At 40.8% G+C, this 22,355-nt stretch overlaps 1 protein-coding gene across 3 annotated transcripts in view; it reads left to right on the top strand.

Annotated features, from left to right (window-relative positions):
* The window catches only part of LOC148849653 (DNAJ heat shock N-terminal domain-containing protein), a 49,877-nt gene that overhangs the window by 25,108 nt on the left and 2,414 nt on the right, over positions 1 to 22,355 (top strand). For all 3 annotated transcript variants that reach the window (XM_088950456.1, XM_088950455.1, XM_088950454.1), the window contains one exon: positions 22,192 to 22,321. In XM_088950456.1, the coding sequence (XP_088806582.1) occupies positions 22,192 to 22,321 (130 nt within the window). The remainder of the gene's footprint in view (positions 1 to 22,191; positions 22,322 to 22,355) is intronic.

The raw sequence follows: 22,355 nt of genomic DNA, 5'->3' as shown, positions 1-22,355 counted from the left end.
CAAAACAGAAGAGAAAAAGAAAAAAGGGAGAATACTTAGAAAAAATCAAGGGATGGGACGAGGAAGGGGGAGAAGAGGAGGGACTGGATGAGATTGAGTGATCTTGGGGTTGGTGGGAAGACATGGAGAGGGGGAGGAAGATGAGGTTTTGTAGTTGGATTGTGAGGGGTATGAGAGAAGGAAGAAGGAGGGAGAATGGGTGGAGCATTGAATATTTGATAGCAGCAGGAATGAGCAATTTGTTGAAGTCTCCAAAGCCGATTTGTTTGAAAATTTTTGGAATTGCCTTGATTTATAGCCTTGTAATGTAGAATCATTTTCATCTTTAAATCTTTGAGAATGTATTTGGTGTGTCATCTAGACAATCACAAGGGTGTTAGAATGTAATCTTTTTCTTTTAATGATTTTTTTATTGATTCTTCAAAAAATATCCCTCCTAAAATAGGTGCATTTTGTTGGGAAGTTGGCCATGAAAGAGTGGATATCCTTCGCTTGCTTCATATTAGGAGGCCTTATTGTTGTTTGTTTTTATTTTTTGGATCAATAACAGAATTGCTTTAGAATTATGAAAATAATTACAAGATTGGTAGAGGTAAGCTTTCTTAATTCTCCATAGACAAAATTGCTATTACAATTGAACCCAAAACAATTGATTCCTTCCCACCCCTTGTTTTGCTAAGACATTAGAAAAACAATTTGCTGTCCTTTAAACCCAACTGAATTGCATGTCCATATCTTGAGTCAGCCACTTGAATCTCTTTTTTTCATTGTTGAAAATCCAGAAACCCTCTTCTTTCTTTTGCAACCACTCCACTACTGACTTTGCATCACCTTCTATAATCAGCTTTCTTACATTCAATTTCTTTGCCTTTTGCAATCCTACCATGACAGCCATAACTCTTAAGGTATGTTTGGTTTGAAGGAAAAGGTAGGGAAAGGAAGGGAAAGGTAGAGAAACCTTTACAGACCTTGTATAGGTTTCCCTACATTTCCCTTCCTTTCCCTACCTTTTCCTTCAAACCAAACATAGCCTTAAGGAATCAATCACCTACTCCAATTGGGCCTGAATATAGTTCAATGATTCTGCCTTCACTATTCCTAAACATCTCTGCAATACTAGAGGGATTCAGGTTTCCTACACTACTCCCATCAAAATTCAACTTGGTGTAGTCAATCGTTGGAGGAGACCAAGTAGGGCATACATTGGATTTATGACAATCAAAGCTAGCCACTTCCATTTGTTCATGATATCACCTATCGAGAAGATAGCAAACATCTCCATAGATTTTACCCAATGAACAACTCTCATCATAATGGTTTCAATGACAACTTCTCTTCTTTCCTTCTCTGAAAATAGTCTTGCATTTCTTTCTTCCCATATAGTCCAGCACTCGGCTGCTCTTACACATCTCTATAACACTTGTCCCCTTTTCTTTGACCACCTCATGAAAGTAGAAGCAAACAAGCTTTGTACATTAGTTGAGGGAGACCACCTACATCCAAACAATTTAAAAAATCACTCCCAAATAAAGACTATAGAAGTTCAGGAGCCAAGAGATTAATAAATGAAAGGAAGTTTCTCCATTAGCCTTACACATAACACACTAGTGTGGGGATAAGCACCAAATTGTTCTTTTCCTTTGGAGTAAATTGCAAGTATTAGTTCTTTCCAGGAAGACTTCTGAACAAAAGCCTACAACTCTTGGAGGGATAGGATTACCCTCAACCTCCTTCACCAAAAATGGTAGCCCCCAATGAGTCAAAAGTTTGAATAAGGGCCTTAAAAGAAAGAAGCATAGGAAAAGACACCATAGGAGGATAGGGACCAAATACGACTGTCAGGTTTTGAGCAATCCAATTACTCCTCATTAAAGATATGAAGCAAGTCCAAAACATCATCAGTTTCTGAATCCCTCACACCCCTCCTCAAACCCAAATCCCAATCAAAACCATTTCTTAAGCTTGAAGGTCAAGGAACCGAGAAAGAGAACACAAGTTTCTTTATATCTTGATAGGGCAAAAAGAAAGGGGATCTTATCTTTCAAAAATTCCCAAAGTTTTATAAGGTTACCAGAACAAAGGTCATACCTAAAGTTCCATCTAGTTGATTGGGAAAGAGTTTGTGGATCCATGAAGGCAAGAGGGCTGGGCATTAGAAATTTGAAGAACTTTAACAGGGCACTAAACCTTCGCCTTGGAGGAACAGGAACATGCCAGAAGGTTATGGATAATTGATGTTCCACGCTTGAAACAACTTGGAGTAACGGAGGAAAGGAAATTTCAAAAGACTGAGGTTCGAAGAAGACCTACCTCTAAGGATTGAAGAAAAGCATTTTCTGTTGAAAGTTTCAGGATGAAGGGGAAAAAAGCATTAAAGATCAGGGAAGTCAACATAGCGATGGTGTTTCTGATAGGAGCAGAAGCTATGGGGTGGTTTCAGACTTTCATGGAGGATGCTATTCAGGTGCGTAGGAAGCTTGTATGCAAAGAATCATTTGATTTTGCTGGTAGGAGGTATGTAGTAAAAAGAAGGGAGAATGTTAAAGGAAGATACATGGTGCTTATGGAGTTTTTTTGGGGAAGGAAAAAAGCAGATGGTATGCTTCTTTGAAGGAAAGAATTGGCTTGGCTGGAAAGTGGTCACAAAAATCTTGAAGGACTACTCTGCTAAAGAGGAAATTTTAGAAGATAGAAGAGTGGGACTTGTAGAAGAAACACATGGTTTATTGGAGACTTTGAAGTGGGAAAGCAGAAGGAAAAGCCCAAAAAAGAAACAGAAATGCAGATTGGAAGAAGATCGCTGAAGAATTGTTGAAAAAGTCGAAGTTAAACTGCACTATAATTTTAACCCCCTTTGAAAAATGTAAAGCCCTTCTAGAGTTAATAGGAGAGAAATTGGAACTCCGTGCCATGTGTTATCAGTTGGAGTCAGCCTCTGTGACTGTTTCAAAATGGTCCCCTCACTCCAACTCCAAGGATTTGCATGAGAAAGACAAAGTAATTGTTCAAATCCTGGGGTTGCCGTTCCATCTTTGGAGTCCAGATGTTTTTGCCTCTATAGCCACTCTGTGTAAAGCAAGGTTGGATGATTTTGTTGTTAAAGACCTCCGTTCTGCGGCAATATGTCTGAGCAATGTGAATTTGGAAGACATCCCCTACTCTGTGAAGGTGCTGGTTGATGGAGTACTGTATTCAGCCCGGTTAGTAACAGCCATTGAAGCTGAGCTATGGAGGGAGGAAGAAGGAAAGAAGATGAGAAGATAGAAGAAGAGTGGTTACGTGGCTAAGGTCAAATGGGTGAAGAAAAGGAGAAAAGAAGCTACACTGAAATAGAAAAGCAATCTCTGGGGAGAGAAAAAAGTGAAATAACAGGGACAGAAATATATAAGCCAAGGGTAGAGAGGGGTGAGACAAACGACTGGTCATATGCTGAAGCAGTGACCAGTGGACTTCGATATGGGAAGCAACCTCAAGTTCAAAATTCAAAAGCAGGGGTGACTCAGTCGGCTGGGACATCAGACCTGAGCCGGACTCAATCAGATGGGTCAAATTCTAAAAGCCAATCACATGCCATTTTAAGTGACCACGTGAGAGGTAATTAGGAAACTGGGCTTGGGCTTTTAATGCTTGGGCCTAGTCGCTAGTTTTTTGTCCCTTAGGCCCAACCAGTGGGCTTAAGAAGGCCGAAACACATGACATCTTTAAAGGACACATGAGCACTAAGGCAAGCTCGACGATGGAAGATAATTTCAGTCCATCATCTTCTTCCTCGACCAAATCAGAAATAGTGGGATGTTGTAGAAAAAACCAGGTGCGACTATCTTCTATGATGTGGGTACAGACCAAAGGGAAAGCTTCAGCTTCCCCAGAAAAGAGGAACCCAAAGTTTAATATGTGCAACGACAAAGGTAAGAAGAAATTGCAAGATTCAGACTCAGAGTTTGAAGATAGTAGTGACTCAGAATCAAGTGAATACTCGAGTTTGGGCAGTATAGATCAAACAGTGAAGATTGATATGAATGAAGTAGAGAGCTTCAACACTGAAGAATTGTTTTTAGAAGACTTTTTGGAGAAATCGATCGATGAAAAAGAAATAAAAGATCACGGACATGCAATATTTACAGTTGAAGCTGAGCAGATTACTTCCTCCCCAAACTTAGAGAATTTTACCCCTAATCTCCCAGCAAGAACAGGAAGCTCAGGAAATGAGACAAGAGGAGACCTTGAAGGTTAGCATGGAGGCAATAGAGAAGGTTAATGACGCAAATGGAGATGTTAACTCTCCCATTCTGATCAACAGAAACTAACTTTAGGGGATAATCCCGATTCTTTGATCTCCAAACCTGGACCCCCAAACTCCTGTACTCGTTCCTCCACCAGTGTCTCCTGGTAAGTGCGTCCACTCAGTTTTGGTTACTAATGTGTGTGCTTTGCCTGAAACAGGTACACCAGCTACCCAACCTGATATCCTGAGGAAGGAGAATGGAGGTTGGAAGGGAGGGAGATAAAAGTTAGGAGGGGGACAGTAGAAAGGATTTGGGGTTTGATTAGCAAATTCTTGGAGGACCTTAAAAAAAGGAAGAAATAGGTCAAGAGGGAGTCCAAAATAAGGCAGACTCAGCTGTAAAGGAAAACACACAAAAACAAGGGAATTAGAGGGTGAAGATGTATGGTGGAAAGAATGAAGAAAAAAGGAAAAAAAAGAAGAAGAAAAATGACAGATGTAGAAAGACTAATATCTAATGTAGAGGGTGATATTGAATTTAGTGGGAGAGGAGATAGAAGGAAAAAATTTAAGTAGGGAGGAAAGAATAAAAGAGGGTCAATCTAAAAAATGAAAGAATGAAAATAATTAGTTGGAATGTAAGAGGTTTGGGGAGTGCAAGGAAAAGGAGTGTGATAAAAGACTTAGTAAAAAGAGAGGATCATGATGTGACGATGCTTTAAGAGACCAAACTAGTAGAGTTGGATAAAAGATTGATCAAAAGCTTGTGGAATCGAGAGGCATTAGATGGGTGGATGCTTCGTCCTAGGGGGCTGAGGGGTATAGCGATTTTATGGAAGGATGAAGTGGTGGAATCAATGGTTTTCAAAACTAGACCGGACTGGAAAAATCGGGAACCAGTCACCTAATCGGTTCCGTTTTCCCCAAAAACTGGATTTCCCCCAAAAACCGTTGATTTTGGTCAGCGACCGCTAAACCAGGCGGTTGACTGTTCGAACGGTTTTGACATTTTTTTATTTTTTATTTTTTTGCCAAAACGAGCCGAGTGTTTGGTTCGAATGGTTGGACTATTCGACCCGGTAACCAGACCCCTGATCGGTTCGGTTTTAAAAACCATGGTGGAATCAATAAAAGAACTAATTGGCAAATATACCATATCTGTTAAGTTCAAAACAGTGGAGGATGGATTCACTTGGGTGTGAACTAATGTTTATGGACCAAATAGTTATAGAGAGAGGAGTGATAAGTGGGGGGAACTGTATGCAACATGGGGCTTGTGGGAAGGTGCGTGGTGTTTGGGAGGTGATTTCAATGTAATTAGATTTTCCAATGAAACTTCTAATCCCCATCAATCTATCACCACTAGTATGAAGAAGTTTAATGATTTTATAGATTTGTGTTAATTGAAGGAAATCCTTCTGTTTCAAACAAACTTTACCTGGTCCAACTTTTAGGAAAACCCAATGTGCTCAAAATTGGATAGATTTTTGTTTAACATAGGGTGGGAGAATCATTGGGAAGGTTTGGTTTTGAGAGCATTACCCAGAGTCACTTTGGACCACCACCCCATTAGATTAGGAATAGAATGCTTCCTACATGGTTCTACTCCTTTTAAATTTGAAAACAAGTGGTTGACACATCCAGATTTTATTCAAAGAGTGGAAGAATGGTAGAAGGAGGATCTAAGGGGGATAAGGTGGGAGGGAATCAAATTCCATAAGAAATTGCAAAGATTGAGATCTAAAATAGTGGAATAGAGATCATTTCGGGAGGTTAGAAGAAAGGAAGCTGAAGCTGACTCTTATCTCTCAAATTGAAGAGTTGGATAAGGTAGAAAGTGAAAGGAACCTTTAGGAAGAAGAGAGGGAATTGAGATGAAAATTAAGGAATGAATTGGAGGAAGTCCTGAAGAGAGGGGAAATATCCTAGAGACAAAAGTCAAGATATAAATGGATAAAGGAAGGGGATGGGAACCCAAAATATTTTCATGTGATGGCCAATGGAAGAAGGCATAAAACCTTTGTGGCTTGGCTAAAAATGAATGGAGAACGAATATCAAATCAGGATGAAATTGCCAGAATCTTTGTGGATTATTTCAAATCATTTTATGGAAGACCCTCGGAGGAAAGGTTGAGTTTAGAAGGATTTAGAGTGGCCTTTACTAGATGAGGAGACAACAAGGTGGTTGGAAAGGGACTTTGAGGAAGAGGAAATAAGAAAGGCAGTGTTTTCCATGAATAGATCTAAAGCACCTGTACCGAATGGTTTCACAATGGCTTTCTACCAGGATTGTTGGGAAGTGCTGAAAAATGATTTATTTGAAGTCTTAAAGAATTTTCCAACACACATATTGTTAGCCCCAGAGTTAATGCAACTTTCTTGGCCTTGATTCCAAAAAAATCTTGATGCTAGCCATCCAAAGGACATTAATCCATTAGTCTAGTGAATAGTGTCTACAAGATAATGACAAAAGTCCTATCTTTGAGGATCAAAGTAATTCTCCCCTCCCTCGTTAGTCAGTTTCAAGGAGCTTTTGTGCAAGGAAGACAAATAATCGACCAAATCCTGATAGCTAATGAATGTGTAGAGGAAATGAAAAGGTCTCTAAAGGAAGGATTTGTTTGCAAACTGAACATAGAAAAGGTCTATGGTATGGTGGATTGGAAATTTCTCCTAGAAGTAATGCAACATCGAGGGTTTGGAGAAAGATGGTGTAGCTGGACTTTGGCTATATATAGTCTTGTCATTTCTCTATCCTTGTTAATGGAGTGGTGAAAGACTTTTTCTCAGCTAGCAGAGGGCTAAGGAAAGGTGATCCTCTCTCTCCCTTCATTTTTGCTTTAGTGGCGGATGTCGTTAGTAGACTCCTCTCTAAGGCAGATAGGGAAGGCGGGTTTAGGGGGTGGAGAGTGGGTAGAGATGATGTTCCAATTGCTCATCTCCAGTTTGTAGAGGATATTGTAAATTTCTATGAAGGGGGAGACATTAGGAGAGTGAGGAGATTGAAAGAACTGATTAAGAAGTTTGAAAAAGTTTCCAATTTGAAAATAAACTTAAATAAGAGTTGCATAGCAGGGGTTAATATGGAGGAGAATGACTTGAGCTTGATAGCAAATTGCTTAGAGTGTCATATCACTCCTTGGCCTTTGAACTATCTAGGACTACCCCTAGGTGCAAAGCTGAAGGAAAGCAGTTTTTGGGACCTTGTTGTGGAAAGAAGTAAAAACAGGTTGGCTGGTTGGAAGAGAAATTATCTCTTTGGGAGGTAGGATTGCTCTAATAAGATCTACATTGGCTAACCTACCCATCTATTTCCTATCTGTTTTTAGGATCCCACTGAGGGTGGAAAAGAAACTGGAAAAAATCATGAGAGACTTTCTTTGGGAGCCAGTAAAGGTCAAGATCACTTAGTAAGTTGGGAGGTGGTGTGTAGAAACAATGAAGAGGGTGGATTAGGTATTGGGAATGCAAGAAAGAAAAATACAGAACTCCTAGGGAAATGGTTATGGAGATGGCCTTTAGAGAGGGAAATTTTGTGGGTTGAGATAGTGGCTAGCATACATGGTAGATCAGAGAATGGTTGGGATGCTGGTGTATCACGAAGGGCTACCTTGGCAGCACCTTGGAAGGCGATCCATAGCCTCCTCCCTCAATTCCTCAGGTTTATCAAGTATGATGTTTGCTTAGGGAATTTAATTCGTTTTTGGGAAGACATTTGGTTTGGTAATCGGCCTTTAAAGGAGTTGTTCCCCTCTTTGTATTCTCTCTCTTTGTACAGAAATGAGGTGATCTCCAGTTTTCTTGTTCTTCCTTCTTTGCCTTTGAATCTTAACTAGGATCTTGGGTTTTGGAGGGGGTTGAGGGATGAAGAGGTTAATTATTTGTCAGAACTTCTCCTTCTCCTTGATAAAGTTTGCTTAGAGCCTACTAATCCTGATAGAAGACTTTGGTGCCCAAGTCCTAAAGGCATTTTTTCTTGTGCATCCTTTTTTAAACCTCTTTGCCAGTGCCCCTCCTCTTTGTCCTTTTCTTCGAAAGAAATTTGGGTTCATCCAGTTCCCCCTAAAATTAAGGCTTTTTGTTGGGAAGTGGCTCTTGGGAAAATTAAAACTCTGGATTCATTGCAAAAGAAAAGACCTTCTCTATGTATTTCCCCAAATTGGTTCTCTCTATGTAAGTCCGATGGTGAATCTTGCTTTTGTCTACTAATTTCTTGCTCATTTGCTAAAGAAATCTGGGATTGGTTTTTCTCCTTGTTTGGGTGTAGGTGGAATATGCCAACGGAGATTAAAATGCTATTTGATCCATCAACCTTTGGATTGCCGAAGAGAAAGGGAAGAATAATGTGGAGATGCACTAGAGCAGCAGTGATCTGGACATTATGGGAAGAAAGAAATGCAAGAATCTTCCAAGAGAAGGAAAGAAGTAAACAACAATTTATGGAGTGTGTTATGACCAGGGTTATACATTGGTTGCAAACATTGGACCTCTTCAAATATTTCTCTTTTGATGATATCTGGAGGAATTGGAGCTTCATAGCCTTTAGTGCAGTATAAAAAAAATTAAAGCAAGGTCGGTTTGGAATCCTCCCATTGAAGATTGGCTGAAACTAAACTTTGATGGGAGCAGCCAAGGCAACCCTGGTCCGTCTGGCACGGGAGGGGCTGTGAGAGACAAGGAAGGAAATTTAAAAGCCATCTTTTCAGGACCAATGGGACATGGAGACTCTTTAAAGGCAGAACTATATGCAGCCCTACAAGGCACTCAGATTGCAAAAGATTTAGGAGTGGAGAAATTGATGATAGAAGGGGACTCCAAGGTGGTGGTGGGTTGGCTAAAGAACCCAGATTTAGTGATTTAGTGTTACAGGAATGAAATGAAGAAATTCAAATGGCTCACCCAACAGATGATTTTAATTATACAGTGGGTGGGAAGGGAGGCCAATGAACTGGCTGATTCTCTAGCTAAGCAAGGGGTAACTAGGGATCAGATGTACTAGGCCCATTTGTAAATCTGCTATATATTTTTGTTAAAAAGTGAGGCTGCACCTCGTGCCTCACACTGAGATGCTTGTAACAGATGTAATCCTTTGCTTCTAATGAAATTTAATGATAGTTATTTATCAAAAAAAACAAAAAAAAAAACAAAGGTCATACCTAACAAAAGGTTGGAAAGGTGGGAGGACAGCATGGATGGCCTTCTAAGGAGAGGCTCTAGTAGCTCCAATCAACCTTCTAGCATCCCAACTGTCAGTTGCAAGCCCATGGATGCCAATCACTATCTTAGCCCAAAGCTTGTCCTTATCCACAGGTAGCCTCCAAAGCCACTTTCCTAGCAAAGCCACATTCCCTTTTGTTAATTGCGTAGACCTAACCCACCAATCTTCTTGCTTCTGCTCACTATTTCCCAACTAACTCTATGGTCCTTCTCCTCCTCTGGTTCCCATAGTTCCCCTATTAAATTTTTTTCCAGTTTTCTACTCACTCACTGGTATCTTAAAAATAGACATAAAATACACAAGCAAATTGGCCAATGTAGCTCTTAACAGTGTGATCCTCCCCCTAAAGACAGATAGCTTTTCTTCCAAGATGTAAGTCTCTTGACAAATCTTTCTACTACAGGATCTCAAAAGTTACTCTTTTTTGAATTATCTCTCAGTAGTATCCCTAATTACCTCAGTGGCCAATGTAACACCTCACAACCCAAAATGTTTGCATACTCTAGCATCTCCCCTTCTTCCATATTAACACCCACAATACACCTTTTGTCAAAATTCACCTTAAGGCTGGAATCTTTTTTTTTTTTTTTAGAAAAGTTAACTGAATTCGTTAAGAAAAGATAGTACACAAGAGGGTGTACAGAGAAGACAAACAAATAGGGATCAGACCCCTGAAAATTACACAGAAGGGATCTTATCACAGTACATCACTTCTAACAGAGAAGCTAACCCATCTGCAAGAGCATTAAGATTCCTTGGAATTATCTGCCAGTAGACCCCTTGCCTCTGTCAGAAAATGACCGAGTCTCCATGGCCCAGCCTCTTGTCTTCCTAACCACTTTATGGTGTTTGATGAGTCTCCCTCTATGGATAGATGCTGAATGCTAGTCTTTTGATTAATCGGATGCCTGTAAGTGCAGCCATCACTTCTGCCTTTGTAGAGTCAGCTATACCTATCGGCCCACTGTACACCCAGCGAGTGTTCCAATTTTCATCCCTTAGTATTCCTCCAATACCAGCAATACCGGGGTAACCTGAAGCACTTCCATCGAAACTTATTAGAGTCCAAGTTCCTTCCCTCCTTGTTAAGGGGCCCCTTGGATGGGGAAGAGGCGTGAGGAGGGGGAGGAGAAAAGGAAAAAAATCAGCATCCCTGTTTAGGTCATTTATAGAGACTCCTCTAAACTTGTCTGAGCTGGAAGCACACTGGTTACATAGATAGGTAATGTGAGAGATCAGATCAATCTTTGTCTTAGCCTTGTTCTCAAAGAAGCGGTTATTCCTTTCTTCCCAAACTCCCTAAAGTACAGCATGTAAAGTTATTTGCCAATATACCTTACCTCTTTTACTCAGTCCTTTGCCTTGCCATTAATGGAGCAAGTCCTGGAGGTGGTTTGGAGCAACCCAGATGTACCCAGCTAACTGTAGAAAATGGCTCTAGATGTCCCTGGTTTCCTGACAGTGAATGAAAAAGATGGTTGGTTGATTCCCTTTCTCATGCAAAGGATGCAGACATGAAGGGAGATGAAAAGTCTGCCAAAATTCTTCTTTTGCAATAGCTCACAAGTGTTTATCTTGTTTAGGCAAGCCTCCCATACAAAGAAACACACTCTAGAGGGGATGTAGTTGTACTAGACCTTCTTGAAAGGGAAGTGATAATTCTGCTACTCTGCAACCAGAACCTTGAAGAAAGAAATGGAGGAGAACTCACCTATAGGGTGAGGTTTCCATACACGGGAGTCTTAGGAATTAGGGGATATGTATACTTCTCTGAGGGAGAGGAGGAGTTCAGTGAGCTCATTGATCTCTGAATCCCCCAAGGGTCTTCTAACTCAAGTTTATGTTGCTCTCATTGGGGGAAGAAGGGAGGCATTGGGAGATGGTTGCTTCTTTGTTTAGGGTAAGGTTCAAAAGTCTAGGGTAGGAAACTGCTAAAGTAGTGTTGCCCCACTACGGATCAGTCCAGAATTTTATTCTAGTACTGATCCCAGTCACGTATCATTTTTTTTTTGGCCAAGTACCTCGTCATCTCGTCTACTCCCAAGTGGTCGATGACTCAGGGGCTGAAGTGGAGCTCCCTAGTGTAGTGCAACCCGGCTGCTCCCTGCAGGAGATGATCGACTCATCTTTGTAGACGGCGGGAACTGGTTGCCTGCAAGAACTGAATCAGAGAACTCGGGGTGGCTTACCCAGCGGGGACACTTCGATAGCTAAGTCAGCACTTAATAGTGAGCCGAAAATGATATTAGAGAATGAGAGAGCTAGAGAGCAGAGATCACCCTTCATTTTCCTCTTTTTCGCCCCTGGGGGGTGAGGTCTTTATATATTGGAGCCCTCATGAGTTTGGTGGAGCAGTTCCTGGATTCCTGCTGTGATGGGACCTGCTTTCGTGTTAGGTGGGGATAAAGCCACCAACCGGTAAGGTTGCCCATTTCCGCCTAAATCGGGGAGTGGGTGAGCTAATATAGCCGTTGCAAGTCAATCCCGTAAAATGCGGGGTACGGTGGTGAGCTCCTCGGGGTTGTCATGCGGTGGTCGGTCTGACTAAGAAGCGAGCTGCCTGTAAGGTGCCAGGCTGCATGATGGCGAGCTGCCTGTGAAGTGCTGCATGGTGGCGAGCTACCTGTAAGTGCTGCATGGTGGCGAGCTGCCTGTAAGTGCTGAGCTGTTTGGGTGGTGAGCTGTCTGTGAAGTGTCAGGCTGACCAGGTGCTGAGCTGCTTGTGAGGTGCCGGGCTGACCAGGTGTCGAGCTGCCTGTGAGGTGGCGAGTTTTTCTAAGTTGCCAGGCTACATGATGGCAGGCTGCCTAGTGGCGAGCTGCCTGTAAGTGGCGAGCTGCCTGGTTGTCATGAGGCTGCACCTAGTTGTCACGAGGTAGTAGGTGTCACAATGTCACTGGAGGGCCAAATCCGCCCTCATCAAGTACCATTGCCCACTTTAAACCTTATGAAAGGAAATAATTTGTTAGAGGTCGAGATGATACCTTTCCAAGGGCTTGATGAAGTTACACAGTTTGAATGAAGGTTGCAGTCCCAACCATTAGTGTCCAACCCATACGTACTGGTGATGACAACTGCCCAAAGAGAGTTTGTTTCTTTAGGGAATCTCCACAGCCATTTTCCAAGTAAAGAAGTATTCTTCTCATTCAGGTCACCATTTTCCAGCCCTCCCGCTTCTTTAGATTTACAGGTCTGAGCCCAACTCACTAGATGACTTCTTTTCTCCCCTCCACCATCCCAAAGGAAGTCTCTTTGAAGATTCCCCATCTGTGTTCTGATTTTTCCAGGAATTTGGAACACTAAGAAGAAATAGGTGGGCAGAGTCTTAATGAGTGTTAGACCTTTCGACAGATAATATCGTTTCCAAGTAGCTAGCTTCTTTTCACATTTTTCCAACACCGGCTCCTGAAAACTTGGACCTTTTGGGTTCTCACCCAGAGGCAAACCTAAATAGGTTAGGGGAAGGTTTTCCACACAGCAGTTCAGAATTTCCTCGAACCTTTCCACAAGAGCTTCTTCAACTGAACTGATTGTTGCTATACTACTCTTTGTGAAGTTAACCCTCAGCTTGGTGACTAGTTCAAAGCAGTTTAGCACCCTTTTCACATTAATTATGTTCTCCAGATCAGCTTCCAGGAATAGAATAATATTGTCTGCAAATTGGAGGTGGGAAATGTTGAGGGCACCTCTTCCTACTTCAAACCCTTTTAAATTCAGATTTTTTGCCTTGCCTACGAGCTGGCTGAAAACATTCATCACCAAAGTAAAAAGAAAAGGGGAGAGAGGACATCCTTGTCAAAGACCTCTGCTTGCCTTGAAATAACCTTTGCACTCTCCATTCAAGAGGATTGAAAACCAGGTTGAGCTAATTCATCTTTCATCCACTGCAACCATTTAACTCCAAAACCCCTAAGTTTCAAGACTTGAAAAAGAGGCAATCCTAATCAATTTTGTCATATGCCTTTTCAAGGTTTAGTTTGACAAGGAGATCGACCTGCCACTCTTCCTTCTCTCTTCAAGACTTTCGTTTGCTATTAGGATACTGTCCACAATTTGTTGACCTTTCACTGAGACCAAATCTCCTAGGACTTCTCTTGATCCTTTTTGTCAACACCTTTGCCAAGGCTATTACTTTTTTCCTCAATCTCTGAGAGGATAAAGCTTTCAGAGAAGAGTGGTTTTGTTGAAATCTCTGAGAGGACTTCTCCATCCAAAGTACCTACCTGATCCTTTTGGTCTAGATCCTCAATCTCTGAGAGGATAGAGCTTTTTTCCTCTACAAAGGATTTGAACTCTTCTTTCCCCCAGGTTTTCAGATTTCTATTTAGGAGTTTCAGCTTCTGTTGAAATCTGTCCAGCCTAACCCTCTACTTTATATTCCTCCCAGAAGGAGGTTACTTTCTTATGAAAGTCCTTGGGCAAGGTCCACATTTTTTCCAACCTGAATGGGAATTTTACTTTCAGAACCTTGTCTGTTCGCAGGACTAGTGCCCAGTGGTCTGAAGTACAATGGGGTCTGATTTCTTGGATGAGATCTGGAAACTGCTCTGGGCAATCTAGAGAAACCAGAAATCTGTCTATTCTGCACCTTATCATATTTTCTTGCATGTTTGACCATGTAAATTGGCCATTGTGAAGGGGGAGATCACAAAGGTTGTGTCTGTATATGAATTTGGAAAATTCCCTCATACTTCTAGTCACTTTTTTTTTCTATTGGAGTTTTCTTGGGAGAACCTTGTGACATTGAAATTAGCTCAAAATCTGTACTAACAACTTGAAATTCCTAACCTGGTTTCTATTTCCTCCACAAAAAAGCAAAATATAGGACAAGCTTCCTCTGTAATCTCTTGGGGAGTCTCCCCTATCTTGTACATCTTCTCATGTACTTCTTTCTTTAATGAAATTTGGTTAACTTTCCTTCAAAACAAAGCAAAGTATTATCTGCAAATTGCAAGTGTGCAATCGGAATACTACCACAACCAACCTTCCAAAGACCTTAGCAATCAGACTGAATGGAAAAGGAGATAGGGGATCTCCTTGCCTACTCCATCTTTAAGGCCCGGAAGAAATCCACCACAGTTCCATTCACCAAGTCTTAACACATCCTCTTATGCATTTATACCATCTCTCCCCAAATCCAAAGCTCCTCAAAACTTCTAATAGAAAGGACAAATCCGCCATATCATAACCTTTCTCCAAACCTAATTGGCAAACAAAGCCTTTCTTTCCCACTTTTTTGAAACCCTCCACACATTAGCAATTAGGATTTGGTTAGTGATATGCCTACCCCTTACAAAAACACCCTGATTTGAAGAGATAATGAAAGGGAGGACAACCCTAATCCTTAAAGATAGGATCTTAGCTATAATTTTATAGAGATTGTTCACCAAGCTAATGGGTCTAAGCTCAGTAGGATGTGTTGCATCACTTTTCATAGGCACCAAAGCAATGGAAGTCAAATTAAGGTCTGGATTAATTACTCCTCTTTCATATAACTCCCCAAACACTCACAATAGATCATCTTTGAAAATGTCCCAACAGTCTTGGTAGAAGGCCATTGTGAAACCATCAGTTCCTGGTGCTTTGTATCTATTAATGTTTTAAAACGCGGAGGCGTGACGCAAGGCGTTCCACTATCTAGAGGCGTGAGGCGTAGTTCAGAATGCAAGAGGCGTAAGCCTCCCAAACATAAGGAGGTGTAAGCCACCTTAAGAGAAGAGGGGTTTAGGTGGATGATGAAGAGGAAGGAGGGAACTCATTTTTTCTTTATTTTTAATAAAAATCTTTTATATTAAGAAGAATAAAGCTGCATAACATTAGTCCAAAGGGTGGGGGGGTCTTGTTGAAGTGGAGCAAGACCCCCTCTAATTCAAAAAAACAAATTGGATTACATCAAAAAGGGGGCAGGGGGGGCCCTCAACTGAAGGGGCAAGGGGCAAACCACTTTCTTTCCCCTTATCTCTTTTTCCCTTCCCTTTCCTTTTCTTTCCTGTTCTCTTTTTTTTTCTTCTCTTTCTTTTTCTTTCCCTTCCCTTTCTTTTCCTTTCCTTTCCTTTACTTTTTTTTTTCTTTTTTCTTTTTTTTTTCTGTCTTTTTATTTCAGATATGCATGAGGCGCATGAGGCATATGCCAGCACGCGTCATGAAAAAAGCACAAGAGGCGTATGCCTCAGAGGTGTCAGCGCCTCTGGCATATGCCTCAGGGCGTTTTGGGAGCGCCTCGCCTCCAAGCGTATGCCTCCTACACCTTTTAAAACACTGGTATCTATCCACTAAGAAAATAACCTCCCTAATTTCTTGGTCAATCAAACCACTCAAATGATATTCTTTCCTTCAAAGGTCTTTTGTAGATTGATCTAAAATGTTCTCTAAAAGCCCTGGCTATCTCATGCTGATGTGTCACAGAGACCCCATTAACCACCAATCTTGAGATATTGTTCCTCCTCTTTCTTCCAATAACCATTGCATGGAAGAATTTGGTGTTCCTATCACCCTCCTTAATCCACTTGTGCCTTGACTTCTGTCTCCAACTTATTTCCTCCTTATGAGGAACATTTTTCAATTGCTTCCTCAAGGATCATCTTGTTTATCTTCTTCCTCAAAGGTATCCCTCTCCTCCTTGGTTAAGCAAAGATCGCTTCCTCTCTTTAATTCTCCTGAACTCCAAAATGTTCCAATCCTTGATTCTGGATTTTAAGTCTTGCAACTACCTGTGGAATCTCATCCTCTTCCCACAACTCTCTGATCTTTTGTATAAATTCCGGATGACACAACCACTTTTTTTTTTATATGACACAACCACATATTCTCAAAACGAAAGGGAGCTGGTCCTCTTCCAACAAATCCTCCTTGCAGATGGAGATAGCCAATGGTCTGATTCCAGACAGTTAACCAGCCCAATGCTCCTCCCAATCCACCAAGAAAAGAAATCTATTTGTTTGGAGAAAATTGGGCTAGCTTGGAGATTGGATTAGGTGTGATTACTATGAAGAAGAGGCGACTCTTTTTGTTCAGAAACATTTATAAACTGATTGAACCTTCTCATACTTGTGGTGATACCCTGTCTCCTATTATTTGTTTCTTCGGTGAATCTGATCACATTAAAATCTGTCAATACACCAAGGTCCCTCCCACAATCCTCTTATATCTCCTAATTCCTCTCACATTTCGTTCCTCTCCCTATATCAATTCAGACCATATAGATCTTTTAATACCCATTCAAAAGCACCCTCCACTTGCCGAAATTTTATAGATACTATGAATTTGCCCACAAGCTCTTCAATTCCAATCACCCTCTTCTCTCTCCATGCTTATTTTCTCTTCACTCCCCTCCTATTAATCCCCTTCCTACTGTCTCTCCTCTGTCCTTTCCCTTCTCCCACTAAACTCCTTTCTACCTTAAATGCCCATCTTCAACCTTTCAACTCAATTCTTTTTCTCACCTTTCCTTCACCCTTATTCTTAAATACGTTTTCATACCGAGTGACTCCTTGACACTACACCCAAATTTTCTAGCAAATTCCACCAAATCCTCGTACTTTTTTTTTATCAATAACTGAATTTCATTAAATTAATACAAAACGATTACAAGAGCAGAAGAGGTAAACTTTCTTAACTCTCCATGGTATAAATTACCTATTAACATATGACTCCTTCCCACCCCTTGCTTTGCTAATACATTAGAAAACCCATTTGCAGTTCCTTTTACCCAATTAAACTTCACATCCATAGTTTGTGTTAACCACTTAAACCTTTTCTTTTCATTATTAAAAACTCAAAGTCCTTGTCCTTCCTTTTTGCAGCCACTCCACTACCAACTTTGAAGCGCCTTCTATAATCAGCTTTCTTGTATTCATGTCCTTTGCCTTTTGCATTCCCTCCATGACAGTCAACACCTCAGCCCTTAAAGAACACCAAACCCTCATGCTTGCCATCTTCCTTCTCCATTGTACCTGCTCTATCTACTTCTCTTTCTCTCCCATTCCCCTCTACCCTCACAACTTTAGTGCCACCCTCCTCAATTATATTAATGCTGCCTTCTGCCTCAGATTCTTTTCTTTTTAACACCTCAAATAGAGCCTCTATCATTTCCCAAATTCTTCTGCCTTCCTCCACCACATCCAACACCTTAATTGGCCCATCTCCTTCCTTATCCTCAATCTCTCCATTCACCCTTTGATCAGCAATATTCTGGGCTCGCAACTCTGACAGTTGTAGAAAACCTGGAGGATAGATGACAGGCATAGAGCTAAAGTCAGTATCCAAAACCGAAATGACCATTGTACCTGAACAAGAATGATTAGAAGAAGACTGAAGGGAAGGTTCTGTAGTAGATTTCTGTTGGGACTTGGGAACATCCTGCCTCTGTGTTACTTGTTCACCCTCAGGAATTTGTTGCTTATCCCCACCTAATGTCTCTCTACTAGGCCTTTGAAGATCCTCAACACTTCCCTTATGGACACCCTACCAAGAACTTTTGTTTTGGTTTGGATTTTTTCTGTTCAGGCTTTGGAGGTTTTCCCCAACGACCTTGTGTGAGACTTGTCTTCCTTCCACCCCTTTAACATTAAATTAACTTAGTAAACCTACTACCTCGGCTCTGGTTGATGGGTCTAGACATGGCTGGCTCAGAGTTATAAGGGTTGAGCTGAATCTTATTTTGTTATGGGCCTGGTCCAGGTTCAGACATGGCCCCAGTCTTGACCGCCTTGACAAAGGTTTTGCGGCCCATTTTCCTCCAACACCTGCCCTTCCCATATTTTTATCTCCCCCTCTCTTTCTTCATGCATCCCCATTCCACCAATGGGCTTTCATATTCAACCTTCGATCAAAGTCTCCCACAGAGATGCTTTACATTCTGTAATCAGCCAGACCTTCAACCACCAGTTGTCAACGAGCATATCTAGAGCTCGGGGTATTTCACGTGGTTTTAACCTCATCACAATCAGTCTTACCGCATGAAGATCATTGAAATAACAACTAACAAGGATTCTCCCCAACAACTTCATAATTTTTCCAACAGATTGTTCATTCTAGAGATTGAAGGGAAGTTCGAAAAGAATTACAGTAAAGAATTCATGAGGAAAGTCAAGTTGGTTGCAAGATGTGTGCCATCTTTCAAGCATCACCAAGCCCTCCAAAGTTTCCAATGTCTAATATTGCTTTCTGATTGCAGAACGGTCTAACTGAAGCAAGGGACTTGACCTCAAACTTCTTTAAAACACAATACAAAATCTTTCCTCAATCTAGAATATCTCTTGCAACTATAAGGACAATCCGTTGCCTCCAATGTCCAATATCTTCATTCAATATTAGTTTTCGGTTTATGTTATAATCAGCCAAAAATGGTTGAAGTCTCCATAATCTCGCCCATCCTTCCTCCTGAATCTCCCCCTTTGACTGTGAAACAGGGGGTAAGGTTTCATTAGCACCTCTTGTTTCAACAGCCACCTTCTCACCTCCTCCCACCTACTTCTTTCTATTCTTCTACCATCCTTAGTTGAAACTCCTGGATTTTATCAGTGAACGCCTTCTAGCCTTTTCTCTCCCTTCTGTTATAGCAGCAAACCACCCTTTCATGTTTTTCCTCATTTCTTCTTCATAACCTTTCCTCATTATGCCTAAGGAGCTCTTCCACCCCTGTTTTTTGATAGAATATACTACTTCCACGAAACCTTTCAGCCAACTAACATCTTCACCCACTAGGATCATCATGGCTCTATTATCTTCCCTGAACTTCAAAGCCGCCGCTCCTCCACTTCTTCCTTACTCAAATAAGTTTCTTTTTTTTTTTTTTTTTGCTTCAAGCTTTAGTTCTGTTCTCCATCTCATTGCCTTTTGGAACGCTGTCACCCATCTTGTCATCTTGAGGAACTTGATTTTTTTTATGGAGACACCAACTGTAGAGAGATATATTGTATTTTGTTGTATTTGGGTTTTCTTTTAGGGGGGGTGTTGGAGGTTACAGGGGTATATTGTAGTGTTGGTAAAATTTGGGGACTTGTATGTATTTATGGGAGGAAGAGGGGCCTATGTTAAATTCTAATATAATTTGGCCTTTTGCTTATTTAATCCATTGGTTGTGTGGGGTTAGGGTTGAGTGAGAATGGATATTTTGTTGTGAGTCTATAGAGAGGTCAGCTATGTATCTCTTGCTCTCATAATGGATATTTTTCCTTATCTTCCCATGGATGTAAGCTACTAAGTCAAACTACGTTAAATCTTGGTGTTTTCTCTATTTCTTTTTATTTTCTTCTTGATTTGATATTCTATTTTATGTTATCTGACTTGGTATTAAAGCAGGTTTAGTGTAGGAATTAGTTTGGTGAACCAAGGAAGACTAGCAATCGAGTTACTATTCATGGTTACTGTTCGTGCAAGGTCTGTGGTGCTTGAATTTGTGAAGCACTTTGTTAGGAACTTTTACCATTCAACGGGAAATATTTGTGAGTATTTTTCATATGTTTTTGGAATTTTGCCAAACCCCTCTAAAGGGGTGATATTGCTTCTTTCGGAAACCAGGAAAAAGTAAAATCAGATTTGAATCTTCTTTCAATTCTTTCATATTTGGTGGAATCTAGACTTATGCTTTTAGAGTTCATGCCATTTTTATATGAAAAATGGAAAGATCAAAGGATCATTTAGGCAAGGAAAGCTGATCTGGTTGGAAAGATTTATTTTTTTCCTTCTCATCTTGTGGGTTATATGCTCCCTAGCATATGATTCATATCTTCAAGCAGATTCTGGTTTTTATGTTGCATATCAAATATTTGATTGATTTTCTTAAAGGTTGACTGATGATTATTTAGTCAAGTTTGGTGTTTCCTTTGGGAGTTCTTACTTTTCAAAGAAATGTTATAGAAGCTCTACAACTTCTCAAGTCTAATTATGATTATCAAAATCAATGTTTTAAAATGCGGAGGCGTGACACAAGGTGTTCCACTACCTAGAGGTGTGAGGTGTAGTTTAGAACGTAAGAGGTGTAAGCCTCCTTAAGAGGGGGGGATGAGGAGGAAGAAGAATCTCATTTTTCTTTATTTTTAATAAAAATCTTTTATATTAAGAAAAACGTAAATGCATAGCACTAGTTGAAGGGGGGAGGGGTCTTGTAGAAAAGGGGGGCTGAGGGGCTCTGGGGGGCAAAGCCCCCTAGCCAAGGAGTCCCCAACCCACTTTCTTTCCCTTTATCTTTTCTTCCCTTCCCTTTTCTATTCTTTTATTTCTTTTTCACTTTTTTCTTCTCTTTTTTTCTTTTTCTTTTCTTTTCCTTTTTTCCTTTTTTTTCCGTCTTGTTACATGAGGTGTGCATGACGCATGAGGCATATGCCTCTAGCACGCCTCATGAAAAAAGCATATGAGGCGTACACCTCAAAGGTGTCAGTGCCCGTAGCATACGCCTCGGGGTGTTTTGGGGGCAACTTGCCTGGAGGTGCGCCTCCAAGCATACACCTCCCACACCTTTTAAAACATTGATCAAGATCAACGTGTAATATTGGGTCTCAAGGTGACTATTTGGTGTTTGAGGTGCAAAGTTTCTATAATGGTTCCCCATTGTTATGATCAGTTCTGATCTGATCTTGTTTGTAGCTTGGTTTGATATTTAGACTATTTTGGTTATTGATGGATGTATTATCATTAGCCAACATTTGGTTTGTTTGCCTCATACAATTTTTGCATGGAAGGTGTTTGAAGAAATGTTTCGGTAATGATCCTTCACTATGTTCATCAGTTTGAGTTATTGTTGAGGAAATCCTTGGAGTTTTGATCTCTTTAGGTGACATGGGATTTTGATTCACTTTATCTAGTTGGCTTTAGTTCGAGTTATTGCTCCGGTTTATGGAGTTCACCATAGTTGGCTTTCCACTAGCCAACTCTATTTGGTAATTCTGTTGGCATTTCTAATTATCTAGTTGTTTGACATGGTTGGTTCTTCAGTTCAGTGATTGTAATTGGCCTTTTGATGGCTAACTTCAATTTTTTGGCATGACATGTGCTAGTTTTCTGTTGGCTAGGGATGGCAATTGAGTGGGTTTGGGCGGGTTGGGTTTGAGTTGAGCTTCAACCCAACCCATTCAACCCACTGACCCGTTAATGACCCATTTAAAGAAAAATAAATGGGTTGGGTTGAACCCAAACCCACCTTGACCCAACCCATTTATTTTAAGTCATTAAAACACAAAAGAAATTCAAAAATTATGGAAACTAAATAAAATGCAAGGAAATTTACAGGAAAGTATAGCAAAAATTATAGAAAATGGAAAAAAATAACGAAAATTGTAGAAAGAATACATAAATGCAAGGTGCCAACCAGCTGGTTGGTAAGGTCTCTTGCCGGTTGGAGACATGGGATCGAATCCCCCCTGCACCTGGGTTGGGGGATAGGATACCCCCCATTGTGTATCCCTTCAAAAGAAATAAAAAAGAATACATAAGTTATAGAAAATACAAAGAATGCAATTGACGATATTCTAAGGAAATGGGTGGAAATGGTGAGAATATCCTTAAAGAAGGCTGTGATGCATAAACAATGGGAGCCACCAGTAAAAGGGCTTCATAAAACTTAATTTTGATGGTAGCAGCATGAGGAATCCTGGGCCCTCAAGAGAGGGAGGGGTCTTTACTTAAAGGGCATGTGGTGGCAATGTTCTTGGATCCGGTTGGAGAAGGGGACTCATTAAGGACAGAAATAATGTGACAGTTTTATCATCCATAAAAAAAATGTTTACAATTTACTTCTTCTTTGATGCAGGTTGTTCAGAAAGAAAGAGAGGATAAGCTTGCAGAGAAATTGAAAGACCGACTGAACCGGTATGTTCAGGGACATAAAGAGGACTTTATCTGTTATGCAGAAGCTGAAGTGTCAAGGCTTTCTAATGCAGGTACCATGTTGATAAGCTTCTAGCTCTGTGAATC

Source organism: Nelumbo lutea, chromosome 6, assembly GCF_056320005.1.
Source record: "Nelumbo lutea isolate HS-2025 chromosome 6, American lotus-T2T, whole genome shotgun sequence".
In the NCBI taxonomy this organism is placed as follows: domain Eukaryota; kingdom Viridiplantae; phylum Streptophyta; class Magnoliopsida; order Proteales; family Nelumbonaceae; genus Nelumbo; species Nelumbo lutea.
The sequence above is the reverse complement of the archived record's forward strand: the minus strand, read 5'-3'. Positions and strand labels throughout refer to the sequence as shown.